Below are 21821 nucleotides of genomic sequence, written 5' to 3'. Positions count from 1 at the left end.
AATTTTTTATTTTAAGGGTATATGTGTGTATACCTTTTCTCTCTCTTTTTTTTGGGGGGGGTCTGGTCGTGGGGCCTGAACTCTGGGCCTGGGCGCTGTCCCTCAGCTCTTCAGCTCAAGGCTAGCACTCTACCACATAGCGCCACTTCTGGCTTTTTTCTTATGTGGTGCTGAGGAATCGAACCCAGGGCCTGGAGCATGCAAGGCAAGTGCTCTACCACTGAGCCACCTTCCCAGCCCTCTTTTTTTTTTTAAATTTAATTTAATTTTATTTGTGAACATACTGTACAGAGGAGTTACAATTACATGGGCAGGATAATGTGTACATTTCTTACCAAGCATTGCAGCCTCCTCCTTTGTTTACCCTTCACATCCCTTCCCAGCCTCCCCCCTCCCCCCAATCCCAATCCTTCTCCTTTCCCCCCTTCCCCCCCCCCCGACAGCCCTCTCTTATTTTCTTAAAAAAATTTAGTTATTTGCAGGGAAATGGATGGAGCTAGAAGGAATCATGTTGAGCGAGGTAAGCCAAGAACGAAGAGACAAACAGTACATGGTCTCCCTGATAAGTGGATGATAAATCCAAAATGTTAGGTGATATGACAAAACTAACAGGACTTAAGAAACAAAGAACTCCCACTCATCTGGTTGAACCACTACCAAATGTCCCCATGCTGCTGATCACATATATGGTATATAACATGTGAGCACCATTATATATTACAGACTGTGATAGACAATTTGCTCCAGGAAAGTTAGAATGAACTTGTGACTTTAAATGAGCATCATTATTCCACAATACTGTGAATTTCCGGAAATTAAGTAATCACTTAATCACAATCAAAAAAAAAAAAAAAAGAACCTTGGGGAAGGGAGGGAGGGAGGGGATGGTAGGGGGAAAACAATGGAGGGGGTAACAATGTTCAAGAGGAAGTGTACTCATTACCTCACTCATGTAACTGTAACCCTCTGTATAGTATCTTTACAATAAAAAAATTAAAAAAAAATTTAGTTAAGCTAACTCTCCCACTGCCTTTCCACATCCCGCTATGCCTATTTTTACCCACATCTCTCCCTAAACCTAATAATTTCTGTTTGCCAAATTCTTCTTTGCGGTTCGTAACCCATTAATACATAGTTGTTTGATGTTGAATAGGTATATCTGTTGAACTAGATTGTATCTGCAGACTTTTGACTGTGTAACTACAGACTGGTTGATGCTTGCCTTAAAATCATGTTCTAACACAAAACTGGTGTTACTCTCATCCCAAATGGGCAGAGCAACCCGGAAAAACATAAGAAAAATGGCAAGTCCGGGTATCTCAACTCCCACTCATGATAATCAGGGGACAGAAAAGATAATGAGTAATCCAGAGGAGAGTTCCCAAAAGGCTCTACAAACACTACTGGTAAACATGGTAAATGAAAAGATTGAAAACCTGCAAAGGACTCTGTATGAGCGTGACAGGGAGAGATAGGAGGCAAAACAGAGGTTAATACAGGAATATCATGAGCGTGAGGAAACTACTCAAAGATTGATACAGGAATTGCGTGAGCAGCTTGAGAACACTCAAAGAGAAAGTCAGGAATGGTGTGAGCAGGCTGAGAACACTCAAAGAGAACTACAGGAACTGCATGAATGTGAAGAAGCTAATCAAAGAGTAATACAGGAATTGAGAGAGCGGGATGAGAATACACAAAGATCACTCGAGGCATTCATGGAATCCATAAACAGAGAGCTGAAAGAAGTCAGGCAGACCACAAAGGGAATGCTGAATGGAACACAACAGAAGGAATGGGAGTCCAAGGAAACCATAACCAATCAACTAAGTGATTTGAGAATAAACACTGAACACCAAATCAAGGAAGTAAAGAAGTTCATACAAAATCTAAAACAAAGGTCCAACACAGAATTTGAAGCCATCAAAGCCGACCAACTAGAAGGAAAAGAAAAAAAAAAAGTAGAAAGTTTTGATAGTAGGTTAGACCACGCAGAAGATCGAATTTTGGGGATTGAAGATAGAGAAATAACATACAACCATCCAAGACAAATCCAAGAAATATGATAGATCTATTCAACACTGGAAAGACACCATCAGAAGGCCTAATCTGAGGATAATGGGTGTAGAGGAGCACCTAGAGACAGAAGTTAATGGTCTAGGAAATTTATTTAACAGGATCCTAGCAGAGAACTTTCCAAACATGCAAAAAGATAGGCCAATTCAGATACAAGAAGCTTTTAGAACTCCAAATAGACCAGACCAGAATAGGACATCCCAACGTCACATTATAATCCACACAGGATCAATTCAGACTAAGGAAAAGATCCTAAAGCTGTCAAGGAGAAAAGATCAATCACCTATAAAGGGAAACCAATTAGAACACCTCAGATTTCTCAGCAGAGATGATTAAAGCAAGAAGAGCCTGGAATGATGTATGCCATGCCATAAAGACAAACAACTATCAACCAAGAATTCTGTACCCAGCTAAACTCTCCTTCATGACCGAAGGTCAAATAAAAACCTTCCATAGCAAAGAAAAATTGAAACAATATATCTCCACCAAACCAGCCCTACAAAAGATTCTTAAAGATTTCCTACACATAGAAAACCAACAAGACCACAATAAAGGCCAAGAAACTGCATCCAAACTGAGAATCCAAGAACCATAGGAAGAACCCAGTTGCCGCAGCCCCCAAGAAAGTGGATAACATGGCAGGAACTCCCAAATACCTCTCAGTCCTATCTCTCAACATTAACAGATTTGACTCTCCAATTAAGCGACATAGACTGTCTAGTTGGATTAAAAAACAAGATCCTTCTATCTGCTGTCTACAAAGCAGCTGTGGTGTCGTGTTTACAACTCCTGTTGCAGCAGCTACAGCTTACGCTATGATTCCTGAAAGTCCCCCAGAAGCCACTGCCACAGCCCTAACCCCCTCTTCATGTCTATCTGCCCAGCTTGGTCCAGAATCCCTTCCACCCAGTCTCTCCAGTTACCCACCAGAGTGTGATACTTCCTCCCTCCTAGACTTTGATTGATTACCTGAAACATCAGTAAAAAATGAAGAGAAAGACTTTACAGAGATAAATACATGGACATGTGGAAAAGTCTGCGTAACAAAGCTTTGGAGGAGGCTGTATCGCATGAGGGTTGCTGTGGAAAGGGGCAAGGGTCTGGGCCAGACATCACATTCCATGGGGGCATGTGATTTTGTAAGACCAGACGTACAGTTTCTGTGTAATTAGAAATGAGTCAAAACAGCCAGCGGCAGCAGCTCACGCCTGCAGTCCCAACTATTCAGGAGGCTGAGGTCTGAGGTCAGGGTTCAAAGCCAGCCCCGGCAGGGAAGTCTGTGAGACTCTTGTCTCTTATCTCTTAATGAAGTGGCATTGGAAGTGGCCAATCGGATGGACTTTTTGTAAAAAAAGAAAAGTTTCTGACAACATATCAGTAATTGTCCATTGTAGACCATTTGTAGTTGAAAATAACTTCAAATGGTTTTTCTTGCCCTTTCTGATTATGTGTCCTTAAGCAGATTGAATTTTATAGTGAAATCCATGTGATTTTGACTGTGTTCGTGCTTCTCAAACATTCTTCTCATTTTAAGCAACCAAAGTGCAAGTCAGCATTGACAGGCACCACTCACCAAAGGTGATACCCTTAACACTTCCATTTGTTTTGTTTCCTCTCCAGTGACTCATTACAAAATTTTTCTTTTGGTTATTTTTATGAAGCCAATCCAAATCCAGGAACAAATACTTTGACTCCACGAGTAAAGTTGGAAAATTCAGTTTCTACAACAGCAGCAGTTGTTGTTAACTCCAGTGCAGTTAATTACCACTCTTTTTTTTTTTTTCCTGCTGTTCATATCATACCAGTTGCATAAGCCTGAGCTCATCTCCTCAGGAATTCAAATTACCTGAAGACCCTGTGATCTTTGGAAAGGTAAGAGGAGAGAAGGAAAGTAAAGATGACAGCAGGGAAATACTGGATTTGATCTGTTAGTTTCAGAAGCAGTCTAGTGGAAGACTACCAATTTGTAGATATCAAATGAGGTTATAGTTAGGTCAGGTAGGTTATCATGTGGAGAAGAAAGAACAGATTGTAGTAGAGAAGACTTTGGATGTCTTAGAGATGTGGAGAGTGACAAAAAGGGAGACTGACATCTCCGTGGGAGTAAAAAAGCAAAATTAAAGCCATGGAGACACAGTCTGTAAAATGTAATATCCTTTACATGGCAAGGGATCTCTGGTTTCACATGATGATTTAGTAAAGAATTTTGTCTCTGAGCACTTTGATAGGAGAGAAGAAAAATTAATACTGCAGCAGTTAGAAATGAGGAAGACTTGCTCTGATTTGTCTTTTCAGAAGTTAAAAAGGGAAATGTTGACTAGACACTAGTGTTCACAGACATTCTCCGGGTCCCAAACTCAATAAACACAGAATCTGGAGAAGCTTTGGTGGTAAATGGTCTCTTTCAAAAACTCCCCCTAGCTTCACCCGCATGCCTAATTATAGAGCTGCTATCATCTACCACTGCAATGTAGAAAAACTCTGTCATGATATCAGTTTGGGAAATTGATCATTTTGCTGTGATCTGGGCAATTAGTCATTCTTTCTTCTTTAACTTTTGGTCACTAAAAAGTAAACTAGGCATAGGTAAGATTCAGGGAAAATAGCACATTTAGGAATCCAGGGGCGTGACAGTTGACATTAGGAAGAGTCAAGCTGCTTTGGTTGCTCAGCTCAAATGCTCAAAGGAGTTATGGAGAGGTCTTGATAGCTTATTTTTATTATTAAAATTTTAACCATTAATATAAAGGTGATATATAGCTGGGTTACCATTTCATAAGTCAGGTAATGAGTACATTTCTTTTTGGACTCTCTCTCTCTCTCTCTCTCTCTCTCTCTCTCTCTCTCTCTCTCTCTCGTTTTTCTGTCCTATCCCCATCCACAAGTTGTATAGTTCATTTTCAACTTAGTGTTGAATGAGTATCACTGCTGTATTTGTCGTATCTTTATTTTTATGCAGAATTAGGGAAGTGCATGTAGACCAAAAAGAAAGAATCAAAACATTCAGGTAGAAACAGAGAAATTATTTTAAAAGTTCTGATGATGTGCAGTTTCAGTTTTAAGTGAGCATAAGGACGTAATACTATTGTTTTCTTGGCTTCAATAACAATATCATGTTGGAAAACAAATTTAAAGAGTTCAATGTAGGGAAGGGTTGACATTGTCCAAAGAAATGGACTCCTTATCAGACTTGGATAATTTAACCCCTCTGTATACAGTAAAAAAAATTTATATGAGTTCAATGTAACTGGTCTAAAACTCAACATAATTCTTCAGAAGGAGGAGTGGTTACCATAACTCTATTTTTATTGTGTACCAGGCACACACTGATGTACGGGGTTCCGTGGCCTTCCATTTCTTGGCTAATGGATCATTTCTCTCTGCCTCAGACTCCCTTGTGGAAGCTTTAACACCTCCTTTGTCTAGAGTCCTTTTTAGACTGCATGACTGACGGGATGTGTATTTTCTGTGGCAGTACTGTTCTTTGTTTTCTTATGAAGCTCTCCAAAGAAATGAGGATCTCAGTCTCCAGAAGGCCATGCAGTCCATGGACAGGCCTCTTTGCCATGTGCTGTGTCAATGCTCCCAGACATCCAGCTCCCCCTCTGCCCCCGGCCAAGTCAGCAGCTGCTCCTGATCCCCTACCGCTCAGGGTGAAGTGCGATTGGCTGGTTCACTCCTTTCACACTGAATGTATGTTCATATCAAAATATGATTATGTGTTTTGAACTCAGGACCTGGGTACCATCCCTGAGAGTTTTGTTGTTGTTGTTGTTGTTCCTGGGGCTTGAACTCAGGGCATGGGCGTAGTCCCTCAGCTCTTCAGCTCAAGGTGAGCACTCTACCACTTGAGTGACAGCACCACTTCCAGGCTTTTCTGCTTATGTGGTGCTGAGTAATCGAACCCAGGGATTTCTTTGTGCATGAAAGGCAAGCACTCTACCACCGAGTCACCTTCCCAGCCCACCTGAGATTTTTTTTTTTTTTTTTTTGCTCAGGGCTAGCACACTACTGCTTGAGCCACACAACTTTCCTGCTTGTACTAACTTGAAACTGTGACCCTCAGACCTCAGCCCCCTGAGTAACTAGATTACAGGCATGGGCCTCTGACACCTGACAAAACATTATTTTTATACCACAGATATATTCAAGTTTTACTTATCAATTACGCTATAATGAAGAAAGAGGGAGAGAAAACAATGGAAACAGAGAACAAAGTAAAGTGAAAATAGACTCAAAATAGTTAGAAAGACCAAAGAAGTTTAGGAATCTGTTATTTTCGGCTGTTTTCCCTCATTAACAGCTCATATACTTGTCTACCATGGGAAAATGAAAACAATCCTATGAGATCATTGTCCAGGTCGTGTGATCTCAGCCTTTCTGTCTGGCAGGCCCAGATTCTGCAGCATTGGGTGGAAGCTAGAGCTGTAACTAGCTTCCACTACTACCATGACTCTTACTTTTAAAGTTATGTCTGTTTGCTTCCAGTAATCCTGCACAGGATCTAGCTGGCAGTTTGGGAAAGACAGTATCTGAATCTTCAGTGTTACTTCCTTTTTGTTCCCTTGGCAAAACAGGTATGTGTGATGGACGTAGAGAGAGTCGGACAATAAAGGTTTCTCTGACATAAGATTGAGGTGAGGGCGCTGGTGGCTCACACCTGTAATCCTAGCTACTCAGGAGGCTGAGATCTGAGGATCGCGGTTTAAAGCCAGCCTGAGCAGAAAAGTCCTTGAGACTCTTATCTCCAATTAACTACCAGAAAACCGGAAGTGGCGCTGTGGCTCAAGTGGTAGAGCGCTAGCCTTGTGCTGAAGAGCTGAGGGACAGCGCCCAGGCCCAGAGTTCAAACACCACGACCAACAGAAAAAAAAAAAGATTGAGGTGATTCTCCAGTCCTATCTGCTCTGTGCTAATTGTCTTAGTTTGGACTCATCTCTTTTTCTTTTCTGTAGAGTTTTTATGACATGTTGATGAACGAATGGTCTTCCTTGTGTACAGTCTCATCAATGCCTCACTCCCAGCCTTTGTTTTACTTCCTAAATTTATTAACAATGCAGCCTTCTTGGGGCTGGGAAGGTGGCTCAGTGGTAGAGCGCTTGCCTTGTATGCGTGAGGCTCTGGGTTCGATTCCTCAGCACCACATAAGCAAAAAGAAAAAAGCCAGAAGTGGCGCTGTGGCTCAAGTGGTAGAGCGCTAGCCTTGAGCTGAAGAGCTGAGGGACAGCGCCCAGGCCCAGAGTTCAGGCCCCATGACCGGACCCCCCCCCCAAAAAAAAAAACCCAAAAGAAAACAAAAAAAATGCAGCCTTCTTAATTAAAGCCCAAAGTCAGGAAAAATTAGGTTCAACTTTGTCATTTCATTCCCCTTAAGTAATTTCTACTCTTAGGGCAACATACACTCTTGACCATTGTTCCAGTGTGTCTTGAACTTGCCTGTTATTTCTGCTACATAGTAATCTGCTTGACACAGTCCCTCACATTCACCTGTGACTAGTGCAGCGTCTCCGTTTGGTAGGGCTCCATCCTACAGTGCGTCCTTTGCAGTCCTCCCTGACCTGCAAGGCTGCGGTGCTCTCCTACGCTGCTCTGTGACACCTCTGGGACAGGTCCCAGACTGTGCCTGGGCTCCTGTAGAATGCACACCGCCATCCTAAGCACTGACACAGAGTAGATCCTCAGTGCACACATTTAATTAGTGAGATAATTAAATTAAAGATGAGGCATAGTAGGAATAAACAGAACTAGGACATAATTGACTGTGACTTGCCCATTACATACATTTTGATGTGAATAATTGGTCTTTGTGATCTTGTGAAACTACCTAAAGCTTTAATGTTATTTTCTTAGTGTCTGGAAAAACAGGTAGGTGAGAGGGACAGACAAAAATCTGTAATGAAAAAATCAGTGAACCAAAGGTCCTGTGCTCTGGGAAGTGAGAAACGTTCTCTTTACTCTGTGTGAAGCCAACCTTTCGCTTGGCAATTTGTTCTGGGTGCTACAGGAGAGGGTGAGGCAGGTGTGGGGGCCTGGGAGCCAGAGTCGCTGTGCCTGGCAGGGTATGGGCAGGGAAAATGAACATTGTCGTTCCTAAGGAACAAGAACAGAAGAATTATGGATGAGTCTGAGTGTTAGAGTGCTTGCTGAGCATGAGCAAGGACCTGGGTTTGATCCCCAATGCCACATAAGATCACCCAAAAAGCAACACACACACACACACTGTAGAATAATACCAGGTGTAGTTTATCTTAGGACTCTTCATGACTCTTTGTAAGTTTCTGCACTGTGTTAACTCACTTTTCCCCACTTTTCTATGTGAACTGTGCTTGCAGGTCAGGCTGTCTGGTGATTAGAAGACTTTTCTTGTTGTATGAACTTATGTCTACACTGGCATTCCACTTCGCAGCTCTTGTTATTCTCTTGGCTAGAGTTCTTGTGAAGATCATTTCAAGCTGTTGAGCACTGTTGATCACCACATCAACAGTGTCTCATGTATGCTCTCTGAAAACTTGTCCTGTAGGGAGACTTCTGAAAGATTCCCCACTGATGCTATCATAGAACAGTGTGGCCCATTTACAATGTATAAAATGAATGTAACTTTGGTATCTTGTGTGTATGTGTGTGTCAGCTCTTCAGCTCAAGGCGAGCGCTATACCATTTGAGCCACAGCACCACTGCCGGCCTTTTCTGCTTATGTGGTGCTGAGGAATCAAACCCTCACTCACGTCTTGGCGTCAGCTTTGACTTACTTCTGTTCACTCCAACCTTAGCCACCAAGGCCATTGGTTTCTCCTCATCCTTTGTGTTTTCTGCACCTGTAGTCTTGCAGTCCTAGAGCATCCAGCCTGGCTTCTCACCGCTCACACTCGCCGTTCTCCAAAGAGGACTTCCTCCTCTGTAGTCCTTTTCTCCTCCACTCACACAGAGACAGCTTTCTCCCTGGCCACCGGCCTATTTTCAATTCCTTGTGCCCACCCTTCCACTGGCTTTCTAAACGTATCTAATAATTGTTAAATATCTTAGAGATTTTGGGCCAATGACTTACAGTCATCTTTGTCTCTCCCCAAAGTAGTTTTCATGCTATGGTCAATCACATAGCTTGTCCATAACCCACGCACAGCCGACTTACCTGTTGGAAAGTATTTTACCAACGGACAGAATGACTTCTTTAGACTTTATGTTTGCAGGTTGTAATATTTATTATCTCTTATGGCTACGGATTCAATGCCTGGCCAACACCCTGACTTCTTTCACCATGACAGTCACCTGTCTGCATTCACTTCATGGTTTTGTAGATCTGTTCCATTCTGTGATGTGCTACACAACGCCCAATGTGTGTTTATATGCTGGGCAAAGATCAGCTTTGTACATTTTCCTTCCTTGACATGTGGAAATCAATGTTAAATTATAAAGTAGTGAGAAGGTAAGTAGCCATGGAAGTAAAATGTAATTGGCAGAGTTTTGTGATTTTCTGGTGCATATAAACCATTTCTTTTTTTAGTCACTTGTAAAATTTAACTTGAATATTTTACAAATTAGTTTTGCCACAAAAGAGCAGTTTTTGGAGAAAAACTCATTTTTATGATTAGCAGATATTATATAATTGGTCCTCCTGGCCTTAAAAGGCTGGTGAAAATTTCCATCTACACAGGCAAGTCTTCAGAATATCGTGGTTTACCTGAGTTGGTCCTTCTCCATTTTCTTGTCTCATTCCCCATGACAAAGGCATTTTCCAGTGTTATCTGCAGCCGTGGGAGGAGACTCCTTGTCTCTTCACGTGTGATATTGTTGAGTTTCATGGCTTTAGTCTGTGAGGCTTACTGTGACAGAGGGGTGCAACCTGGCCACAGCACCAGCTGTCTTTCTGCAGGCCAGAGGCAGGCTGTGACTAGTGTCTCTCCTAGGAGCACAATTGGGTGGTGTTTTTTTTAAATAGACTTAATTATTAAATTATTAAAATAGCATTTTTGAAATAGACTTAAGTTATTAAAAACAACTGTAGAAATAAAAGACTTATGTATAGCTAGGTCTAGTTCCTATATCTTAGAATTCACAAATGTGCAAATGCACATTGATGCACATATGTATGTATATGTAAAATGGTGACTGGTAGCAATGTGCCATTTGTCACAGATCTAGTTTTATGTTTGTGTATGTTATGTCACTTATTTCTCATGGGCTTTGTAGGGAAGCAGCCACCGCTCTTTTAAGCAATGAGATTTTCCTAAGGTCTTTTCATTACCTTTGTTATAGTCACATAAGAAGCCAGTCCTGGAACTGGAATTTAAAAACAGTGCTGGAGGATCTCAAGCCACAAGTTATCCTTTCTACTACAAGGTATAAAGCCAGTTTGTGAATTGTTGTATTTTTAGGGTTGAAGAATAGAAATATAAAAAACTGGAAACTGTTTCTGGACTTTGGAGTTTGAGCAGACAAGCGGTGGAGCACTCTGTAGAAGGATGGGCGCCCCGGTGCTGACTGCAGGACAGACGGGCCTGCAGAGTGGACCGGAACCCAGGAACACAGGGACAGGGCCTCGTGTGTCTGCTGTCTGTTGTGCCTCCACATCCCTCTCTCAGTCAGCACATGCTAGGCTACTGAAACCATGGTAAGTGTTCCTTTTTACAGTGTGATTCCATGTGTTTATATAATTCTGCAGTATAAAAGGCGTTACAGACTCTCTGAGTCCAACGGAGAAGGTGATAGCTGACCTTCCTTCTTCCCCCTCCATAAATGCAACACAGTGTCAAAGTCAAGGGCACTGAATCAGTGCATTGAAGGTGGGAGACTGGTCTTATTTATGTGTTCTTCTCTAGCTGTGTTCTCACAATCAGAGCTTACCACCTGTCACGCTACTAGAATTTGTTTGGCTCTCTCCCTCTCTCTCTGGGCTCTCTGTATTTATGTCACTGTATGTATATTTCCTATTTTCTCCATCTTTTCTATATTTCTAGTATTCATCCCATTCCATTTTATCTCTGTTCTACTTTACTAGATCTTAGATTACTTACTTGATTTTTGCAAACCTCGCTGAGGTTTGGAAATTGTTAGCTCATCCTAAAAGAAATACATTGAAACTCTTCTCACTGGGAGCCGTTAGCTATGGCTAGCATAATTTTTTAAAAGTAAGTCTTGTTAATGCATGCTGAATGCATTATACAAAATGGTATTCAGGAGAGAACTAAGAATTACAAAGGTCATTGACTGGAACACGTGTACTACCTTGGGGTTATGAGTCTGATCTGTCCATCTACATGACCCGGGTGCATACACAGGGATACTGGTGTTTAGCACTCCAGAGTCTCCAAGATTGTATTCTTCAAGACACTTTACATACATGGGATACATTTTTTTCCTATTCATTTTCACTATTTCTACTAAAAAGTCAGACAATGGCTTTGGCCCTAGCATAGACTCCCTTCTCTTCTTCTGATGCATCTCTGTATTCTGCAAGCATTTTCACCCCAAATTCATCAAATATTTCTTACCATTCAACTGATGTGTGTTACTGTCACATTAGACTTTACTTGTTATACCTAACATGTATGCTTTTTCCAACTGCTTCCTTGATTTTTATCTACAGGAGTTTGATAAATACAAATCAGTGTGAGTGAGAATTATCTGTAGGTCTACAACAAGATGCTAGCATTTAAAGTGACCATTGGGGGAAATAAAGCTGGGAAGACCCAAAGTCAGACTTCTCAGAAACATAAACCTTTGTTTTAACAGTTGTAGTGACAAAATACCACCTTCAGGGCACACATTACAGGATAACTTGTTATCGTAAGTACAAGCCAGCGCACATTTTATGTAATCTCCATTTATTCTTAGTTTGCGGTGGAATTTAGTATTAATAATGTGTATGTTTCATGTAATCTTCACTTTTTCTTACTTTGCTACACAATTTAGAATTAGTAATGGATGCTCTGAGTTTTGATCTTTTTATTTGATTACTTGCTATTTTACTTAATTGTAATTATGGTTTTTCATTCTGGAATAAGAATTAAGAGTGCTGGGTTCCGATCCCTCTTCAGTGTTCCTTTCTGGAACTCAGGTCTCTTTGATCTGAATAGGGACAGACATGGACAGACAGTCTTCCTCTATCCACGTACATTGTCATGTCATCACACTGCAGGCACATTTCCTTCACCCAGGCCTTAGGTCCTTGTCAGCCATGACTGAGTTTTCTTGTCTCCGCCCAGACCCTTATCCCCATCAGTACTGATCCATGCCACTGGCATGGACAGACCTGTTGCTGTTTTTGCTTACCATTTCAGGCCATAGATTTGTATCTATAAAAGTGATACTTTTGGGGGGAGTCAGTTGTGGGATTTGAACTCAGGGCCTGGGCGCTGTCCCTGAGCCTCTTTGCACTCAAGGCTACTGCTCTACCACTTGAGCCACAGTGTCACTTCTGGTTTTGGGGTGGTTATTCAGAGATAAGAGTCTCACAAGGACTTTTATGTCTGGCTGGCTTCAAACCATGATCCTCAGATCTCAGCCTCCTAAGGAGCTAGGATTACAGGCATGAGCCTGGCAAAAGATACACTTATATATGTGGACTATTTAGTCCAGGAATTGACATTGTAGTCACAGATATAGATGGTGAGCCAGTAGTCTATCTAGCTATCTATCTGACACTAGATAGATGACTAACACCAGTAGTGATGACCACATATTGGAGTCAGGACATAATGTGTGCCTCTGTGTGTTTTAGGCTCTATGATGAATAGTGTCATCAGACAAATGGCCCTTTGTGTGAGGAGACCTGGGATGGGGCAAACGTATCATGCATCAGTATTCCTGTTTTCCTTCACTGACTTTTACTAGCATGTACTAAGTTAGCCAACCTTTAGTATAGGAACAGAATTGAGGTAAGTATCCATTAGAACATAGAGAAACAGAACACTGCTCACCTTCCACTTCACATAAAAATACAGTGTGCATTGAAGATTAATTCTCCAGTGTCACAGTTTGCACAATATCACTTAAAGTCTGAGAGAAGCCTCATGTTCTCTCTTAAAAGTGACTTAGTGTATATAACATTCATCTCCTTTATTATGTATCACAACTATAAAACCCCTATTTTCTTGTGAATAAAATATGTATATTTGAATACATTGTCTGTAAAATAAGCAGGGTAAAATAAAATATTAGGACAATTTACCGTATAGGAGATAATACTTCTCATAGTGGGATACCAATAAATACAAAAGCTACACCAAATATGTGTGAAGGCACTCACAAATTAGCACTTCACATTTCGATTATTTTAACTACTGGTCCTCAGTACCTTCATGTGTGTAGACATAGAGGAACTACAAATGCATTTACCTCTTCTTCAGATTCTTTGGACATGTGCTTTAGCAGAAACTCTGGAGCTATCCCCCAGATACTCATTTATTAGCTCTGAAGACAGGTGGCACACATCCTTAGGAAATTGTTTCAAGAAGGGAAGCCATTGAGAGCCTCTGTGTAATTGTAAAATATTACATAGAAACCAAAGGCCTTAGTTAGCGGTGCAAATGGGAAAACGTGATGCATACACTTGTTTTGTTTTGGTTTGGTCTCTGTACTCTAACCTCTACTCTGTCTCTGTCGACAGGCTGTGTCAATGCAGTCTTGAATACGTCTCGAGTGCCTGGCATCCCCTGTGGAGACCCAGCAGTTGAGTTTTCTTCATGTCCACATTGTCTGTCAGAGAACTTTGAGTGCCAGCTGGACAGGGAATAGGGCCGTGACACTATGCTGGAAATGAGGAATGCTCAAGATAACACGTGACTTAAACACCTGAGAAAAGCTACGGATAGTCATGGATGCTTGGTTCTTGCCTAATTTGTTGGTGTAGTGTAGAATTATATGGAGGGCATTGGTGATAGGGTTAAATAATGTGCACTCATTGTGTCATGGATTTTTGCTCTTTTGTGTAGCTAAGGAACTGCACACTGCAGATTTATAAGGAGAACACTGCAACCTCCATGAGTTCAGCACGTACTCTCACACCTATGACTACAATTTCCTCCTCGCTTTCCTGTCTCATGGATTCAGCTGCAGCCCTGTTGGCGGGATCCCCGGGTGGAGGGAATCACTCAGTGGTGACTGAGTTTGTGTTTCTGGGGCTCACCCAGTCCTGGGGGGTCCGGCTCCTCCTCCTGGTGTTCTCCACCGTGCTCTATGTGGCCAGTGTGACGGGAAACACACTCATTGTGTTTTCGGTGGCCTCTGACCCCCACTTGCACTCCCCCATGTACGTCCTGCTGGCAGGCCTTTCCTTTATTGACCTGGGGACCTGCTCTGTCACTTCTCCCAAGATGATCTGTGATCTTTTCAGAAAGCACAAGGTCATCTCCTTCAGAGGCTGCGTCGCTCAGGTCTTCTTCATCCACGCTGTAGGTGGTGTGGAGATGGTGCTGCTCATGGCCATGGCCTTTGACCGGTACGTGGCCATCTGCCGGCCCCTGCACTACCTGACCGTCATTAGCCCGCGAGCGTGCATTTTGTGTCTGGCTGCTGCCTGGGCTCTTGGAGTTGTTCACTCGCTGTTCCAGCTGGCGTTTCTTATTAACTTACCCTTCTGTGGTCCTAATGTACAGGACAGCTTCTACTGTGACCTCCCTCAGCTTCTCAGACTGACCTGTACGGACACCTACAGGCTGCAGTTTATGGTCACTGTCAATAGCGGCTTTATCTGCTTCGGCTCTTTCCTTGTGCTCCTCGTCTCCTACATCTTCACCCTGCTCACAGTGTGGAAGCATTCAGCCCGAGGTTCCTCCAAGGCTCTCTCCACTCTCTCGGCTCACATCACTGTGGTCATTTTGTTTTTTGGTCCAGCTCTGTTTGTTTATACGTGGTCTCATTCCAATTCACAAATGGACAAGTTTCTCGCTCTCTTTGATGCCGTTCTCTCTCCTTTTCTGAATCTACTCATCTACACATTCAGGAATAAAGAGATGAAGGCAGCCATAAAGAGAGTTTGCAAACAGCTAATGATGCGTAAGAGGATCTCATAAATGATATAATGAAGATTTCACATTAACCATGATTAACTTTATATTTCTTTCTGTGTAGTTTTGAGACATCAAATATTGATTAGAATGGAGTAGACCTATAATTCTTATGATTTATCTTGTGAAGAATGAGTCATGTATTAAGAGCAACTTGTATTTTTACCCTCTTTATTTTTTAGCCATGTTTTATAGTTTTGGGTTTTTGTTGTTGTTGTTGTTGTTGTTTCCAGTCCTGGGGCTTGAACTTGGCCTGAGTGCTGTCCCTGAGCTGCTTTTGCTCAAGGCTAGCACTCTACCACTTAAGCCACAGCACCACTTCCAGCTCTTTCTGTGTATGTGGCACTGAGGAATCATGCCTGGGTTTCATGCATGCCAGGCAAGCGCTGTACCTCTAAGCCACCTTCCCAGCCCTGTGTTACAGTTTTTGTTAAAAAAAAATATGGCATATTTTAACATTTATTCCTAGCTGTTCATGTTTTGATATACTTCAATTAATGTTGGGTTTTATTTTAGTTATAGATGTTGATGGAGAGTATATCGAAGTCAGAGTTTTGCTTGATAGCATCCTATAAACTGTAAGCAGTCTACTAATAGATTATCCTTTACAGATGGGTCATGTTGTTGGAGAATTATAGTATTTGTTTCAGTATGGATTGATTCTGTTTATTTCTGTCTAAATGTACTTGCTAGAGCATAGGTGCAACACAGATTAGAAGTGACTAGATATCCTTGATGTGTTTCTGTTCTTAAGGAAACAGTTCCATCTTTCATCATTAAGTTTGATGCAAGATGCAGGTTTTTGTGCCAGGGCTGGGCTTGAACTCAGAGCCTGTGCTCCTCCTTGACCTTTTCACTCACTGGTGATGTACCATCACTCCAGCCACACCTCAGCAGTCACTTTGCTTGTTATAAGATATAAGAGTCTCAGCCTTTCCTGCCCGGGCGGAGTCTGAACTGTGATCCCAGCCGCATGAGTAGCAGGATTATAGGTATGAGCTCTCCGTCCAAGATGTAGTTTTTTCCTATAGGTATTTTTTTAATGTCCCGGACCCCTCTCCGCACCTGCTCCCCGGTGTCCCGCTCTGCTCAGCAAGTATTGTTTGATTACAGTACTTGTTGGTGGGCTGGGCCACTCTTAGGATGGAAGCACTGCAGATTCGCATGCACAGGCTTCTGACCTGCTAATTTATGGATTTATTCATGTATGCTGACACCAGGGCCTGAACCCACGGCCTCACGGTCTCACTTGGCTTTTTAGCTCAAAGTGGGCACGCTAGCTCTTGAACCACCCCTCCGAGTATGGCTTTTGCTGCTTAATTGGAGAGAAGAGTCTCGAGGGCTTTTCTTCCAGAGATGACTTCGAATTGCAATTCTCTGATCACAGCCTCCTGTGAGCCAGTAGCACTCTCTCTCTGTATTTTTGTATCAGCTGTAGATTATTTTTAATATTCTGTGCTCATTATGCTATTGTCCATTCTCCTTTACACAGTTGTCCTCTACGTGGCCCCTGGCCTTGTCTGCGTCTGCTTCTCTTTCTTTCTCAACCTCTGTGTTGGTGTGTCTGCATAGAACCACTTGCCTAGGGAGAAAACACAAAGAAAATTGCTGCTTACAATGTGAGGGGTTTTGTGGTCAGGGCAGTGAGATGCATGGCTTGGCAAGTCACCAAACATGAGTCTCTCTCCTCCTCTCTGCATTTTCTAAACCATGGACCAAAATGATTAGTGGACTTCTCTAACTTTTTGGTTATGTCTGAATATTAGATATTGGCTCCTTGAAATTTATATTTACTCTTAATATATGTTCTAGTCCCTCATTGTATTCTCACAGATCATTTTAGGATTTTTCAGGATTTAAATTTTTAATTAAAAACTATTATAGAAAATTAACCTTTAGATGGTTTTGCTCAGACCAGACCTAACATTTATAAGCTATTTCTTGTTATTGGTGTTTACACATTACATCAATGTTAATTTTATGGACAAAAAGGTCATGAATATTTCTCCCCTGTGTATTTTCATGACTTCTACCTTATTTATCCAGTTTGTTGTGAAGGTGTCAATGGACAGATCGACAAAGCCACAGACTGATCTGTGTGCGGCACCCTAACCCCTGTAGTGATTTTCATACTGCAGAAGTAGATTTAAAAACAAAGTTATTCACTCAGCTTTTTCATCCTGTTATTTTTGTCTAATTGTAATTTGCTTATTATTTGCGTTCATGGCCAAAAATATTCTTAGCAGGAGAAAGAAATGGCAATTTACAGAGTCAGAGGCCGTCCCTGAGGGACCCATTAGCCACTTCCCTTGCTCCCCTGGGAAAACCCGCATGCCTGTGGAAGCCAGTCCCACCGCGGGCTGACTGGCTGGGCCTCCGTCTCCAGTGCCACTTGGTCACTACCCACGCACAATTAGTTCTGATAATGAACCGCAGTCTCAGAGGCAGTGGGTTGCCTCTCTCCTCACACAGGGGAGTATTACTACGCAACAGAGAGAAACTTTCTGCATCGTCCTCACTCCCTGAAGGTGCACTTTCCTATGCCCTGCGGTCAGAGAGCAGACTTTCTCCCGTGCGCTGTGCTTCCTGATTAGCAGGGAGAGCTGGCAGTGTTTGCTTCCCACACAGGTGACCGGATGCTGGCATCCAGACAAGGAACCCACGGTGCAGGCTTTGTGCTGCCACTTGTTCACCGTGCTCTCGTTTCTACTTTTCACCCTGTCAGTATTCATCCCAAAGCACTATAATTTAGCATTGCTTGTTTTTTTTTTCATATGGCATAGTTTTTTTTAGAAACTCTTCTAGTAGACAGCATTCCTACAAATTAAACTTTTGGTGATTATTTTATCATTTGCTTTCTACTTTGAGTTTTGCTGATTACAGTGTCACTAAAGTTGAACATTTCCACCAACTTTTGCATTTGCTCCAAATGACAGCTGAATTCAGAGGTTTAATCAAATAGTTGTTTGGTATCATTTGTATTAGAATGCACAATTATGACTCATTTCTTTTTTTTTTTTTTGGGGGGGGGAGTCTAGTCGTGGGGCCTGAACTCTGGGCCTGGGCGCTGTCCCTCAGCTCTTCAGCTCAAGACTAGCGCTCTGCCACTTGAGCCACAGCGCCACTTCTGGCTTTTTTCTTTTTGCTTATGTGGTGCTGAGGAATTGAACCCAGGGCCTCATGCATGCAAGGCAAGCGCTCTACCACTGAGCCACCTTCCCAGCCCTTACGACTCATTTTCTATCACCACTTGTTAAAGATAGTATTTCTCTAACATTTTGGCATCTTTGTGGAAAACCTGATGCCTACAGCTGTGGCTGTACTGATCGATTTCTGCATTCGCCATTCTATTCCTTTGGCCTATGTGTCTATTTTCCTACCAGAACCATGCTCTTCCCTTTCTTTTCAGGGCTCTGCAGTGTAATTTCAGCTTGGTAATTCTACACCTCTCACAGAGCTTTCTATACTCATGTTGTTTTGGCTATTTGGGGGTCTTCTGGGAGAGGATTAATCCTGAAACTCCATAGATGCTTAAGTCTACTCAATGGACAGTATCATTTAACTCTGATGTTTGGTCTAGATTTTTATGTAGTAGAGAGAGTAGGGCATTGAAATCAGGTATTATCATTTTGTTGGTGTCTGTCTGAGTTTGTTTTTCCAATACTGTTTGTCTTATGAAATTGGGTGCACACTTGTTTGGGACATATGCATTTATAATCAATAAATCCTAGTGGATTGCTCTAAGTTTTTCCTCCCATTGGGACAGGGTCTTTTATGTAGTTGAGCATGTCCTACATTTTGCTATGCAGCTTGAACTTGTGATCCTATGCCTTTACTTCCTGAGGTAGAGATATTGTGATTACAAGTATGACCTACCATGCTTAGTTTCTAAATCCTGTTTGTTATTCACAATTTGAAGATAATAATAGCATTTGCAATAAGAATACAGTGAACATGGAAGTGGCGCTGTAGCTCAAGTGGTAGAGCGCTTGCCTTGAGCTGAAGGGCTGAGGGACAGCACCCAGGCCTAGAGTTCAAGCCCCACAACTGCCAAAAAAAAAAAAATGTAAATTTCCCAAATAAAATGTATTAAAAAAAAAGAATACAGTGAACATGATTACATAGACTAGGCAGTCAGAAATGACATTAATTTATTTAGTATAACATTTGTTGTATTTGTCCCCATATTAATAGAAGTAGAAACTAGATATGTGCTATCTTTTTGTCTTAAAACATCATTATTTTTGAAAAGGGGTTGAAATTCCATTCTTAGAAAACAAAATGGTCATGATACATTTGGCAATTTCAAGACTATTTATAATTCAGCTTTCTTTTACAAATAAGTATTAGAAGTATTGAATGGAATAGTTGAACACCATTGAATTTTAGGGTCCCGTCGTGGGCCTGAACTCTGGGTTTGGGCGCTGTCCCTCAGCACTTCAGCTCAAGGCTAGCACTCTACCACTTGAGCCACAGCGCCACTTCAGCTTTTTTTCTGTTTATGTGGTGCTGAGGAATTGAACCCAGGGCCTCATGCATACAAGGCAGGCACTCTACCACTGAGCCACCTTCCCAGCCCCCACCATTAAATTTTAAAATACATTTTAAGTGCCTACTTTTTATTACTCTTTATATTAAGTGCTTCAATTTCAAGAACTTACAAGTGAAGCCTTTGTTCACTGCCTTTAAGGAAATCATACTTCAGAATTGCACCGAAATGGTAAATAATCATTTAAACAAGAACATTTGATCTCTGAGACTGAGATAACTAGCAAAGTCTGAGTGCAGCACTTGGTTTTGTCCTTTCTTAATTTTTTTTTCTGTTGTTTCTCTTCCATTAGTGTTTTGTTGGATAGCTGGAAAAAGTAAAAAAGACAAAGGATAAATGAATGGTTTGTGGGAGATGTGTTGAGATATAGAACACAATTTTAAAATAGAGTTAGGACATTATTCAAGATAAGCTACTAAAATGTTACCTATAGAGATGAACATAGGGTTTGTGGAATAAATTTTAGATTCTTATCTATACTGTTAAATACATGTAAAAACTGTTCAGATAATTTCTCCACTCAGATTTGGGTTTTAGTGAAGTAATTCACAGTGTTCTACTGGTCGGTTAGTAAAGGCGAATTATCCAGAAGTCCATTGATCTGTACTCATATCTGGAGACAGGAAAGAACTCCAGTATGAACTAAATTTCCTGTTTTTACCCTATCTCGCAGATCTTTGTGTTGCTGGTCTGAAGTGCTTAAGACAGGCCTTCTGGGCATCTATAGAACCCTTGGGCCCTATAGAATATCTTCTAAACCTTTTCACGGCTCTTTTTATCTCTTTATCCCTCAGTGTATAAATGGCTGGGTTTAGCAGCGGTGTAACAGCAGAATAAAACACAGCAAGAAACTTGTCCAGCCAGGTGATGCTGAGAGGCCACACGTAGATGAAGATGCAGGGGCCGAAGAGGAAGACCACCACCGTGATGTGGGCGGAGCAGGTGGACAGGGCCTTGGAGGCCCCGCTTGTGGAGCTCCATCGCACAGTGAGAAGAATGTACGTGTAGGAGATCAGCAACAGAACGAAGCAGGTTACACCCACAACTCCACAGTCAGCGTTCATCAGTAGGTCCAGATTATAGGAATGTATGCAGGCTAGCTTGATGACCAGCGGTATGTTGCAGAAGAAGCTGTCTATATCCCGGGGGCCACAGAAGGCAGCTGTATGACCACTACCAGGTGACTCATGGCATGCACGAATCCAATGGCCCAGGCGGTTAACACCAGCTCCACACACTTCTGCAGGCTCATAATGGTGGGGTAGTGGAGTGGTCTGCAGATGGCCAATAGTGGTCATAGGCCATTACCACAAGGAGCACCATCTCACCTGCAGCAATGAAGTGGGCAAAGAAAATCTGGCACAGGCAGCCTCCAAAAGAAATGATCTTGTCCTCTTTGAGAAAGTCTGAGATCATCTTGGGGGGCTGACTGAGGAGAGCCACAGATCAACAAAGGACAGGTTGGCCAGCAGGGGGAGTGGAGGTGAGGGTCAGTGACGATCAAGATCATGAGGACAGTGTTCCCTGACAGAATGATGACATAGAGCATCAGAAATGCCAGGAAGGGGAAACCTGAAGATTCTGTGGGAGCCAAGTCCCAAAGCACAAACTCGGACACTGTGGACTCATTGTTTCTGTCCATTTTTTTATTCAGATGTCCTTGGAAATAACTGAGGATAAAATGTCAGTTAATGAGATGAGAAAAGGTACTTAAGTTTTAGAATTTGATATTCACATTGAAATTTACCATCGATATCAAAAGTTAAAAACTGTGGAAGCAAAAGTCCTGTCCAAATGAAATTATGCCCTCCAAAGAAGCTAATTGAGTCAGATTTCCAAGAAGTAGAACAAGAGGTGTGATTTTTAATATTTTTTGAGATGTGATTTTTTTTTTTACTGAAATGGTTTGTTGGGAAAGTACTTTCACAAGAAAGGAATAGATTATAGCAGTAACAGGAAAGGCTAACAATGATTATGCTCTGAGCTGAGTGCTAGCTTTTTCCTCTAGTTCAGTTTTTAAAAAGTCTGATTATGGTACCAGAAGCCATTACACCACATGATAAGGCTTGAGTCATAGACTTGGAAAGGTGATGGTTAAACTGATTGTGAACTTAAATATAAATTATGTAATACCACCCTCAAACACTACTTTATGCCATTTACAATGAATTCTTCTAAAATTGGTGAAAGTTCTT

At 41.8% G+C, this 21821-nt stretch overlaps 1 protein-coding gene and 1 pseudogene across 3 annotated transcripts in view; one reads left to right on the top strand and one right to left on the bottom strand.

Moving 5' to 3' along the window:
- Positions 1-20562, top strand: part of LOC138816153 (olfactory receptor 4F3/4F16/4F29-like) — a 54769-nt gene extending 34207 nt beyond the window's left edge. For 2 of the 3 annotated variants that reach the window (XM_070005690.1, XM_070005691.1), the window contains 3 exons: positions 10446-10681; positions 13679-16069; positions 20421-20562. In XM_070005690.1, coding sequence (XP_069861791.1) covers positions 14052-15083 — 1032 coding nt within the window. In that variant the 5' untranslated portion in view covers positions 10446-10681; positions 13679-14051 and the 3' untranslated portion in view covers positions 15084-16069; positions 20421-20562. Of the gene's footprint in view, positions 1-3928; positions 3946-10445; positions 10682-13678; positions 16070-20420 lie in introns of those variants that run through there. The other variant, XM_070005693.1, reaches the window with a different exon arrangement.
- LOC138816143 (olfactory receptor 4K14-like) lies at positions 20289-21268 on the bottom strand (annotated as a pseudogene).
- Positions 21269-21821: the final 553 nt, after the last annotated feature.

Source organism: Dipodomys merriami, unplaced genomic scaffold, assembly GCF_024711535.1.
Source record: "Dipodomys merriami isolate MVZ:Mamm:240054 unplaced genomic scaffold, mDipMer1.0.p SCAF_69, whole genome shotgun sequence".
In the NCBI taxonomy this organism is placed as follows: Eukaryota; Metazoa; Chordata; class Mammalia; order Rodentia; family Heteromyidae; genus Dipodomys; species Dipodomys merriami.
Note: the sequence above shows the minus strand (reverse complement) of the source record. Positions and strands in the feature narration are given on the sequence as shown.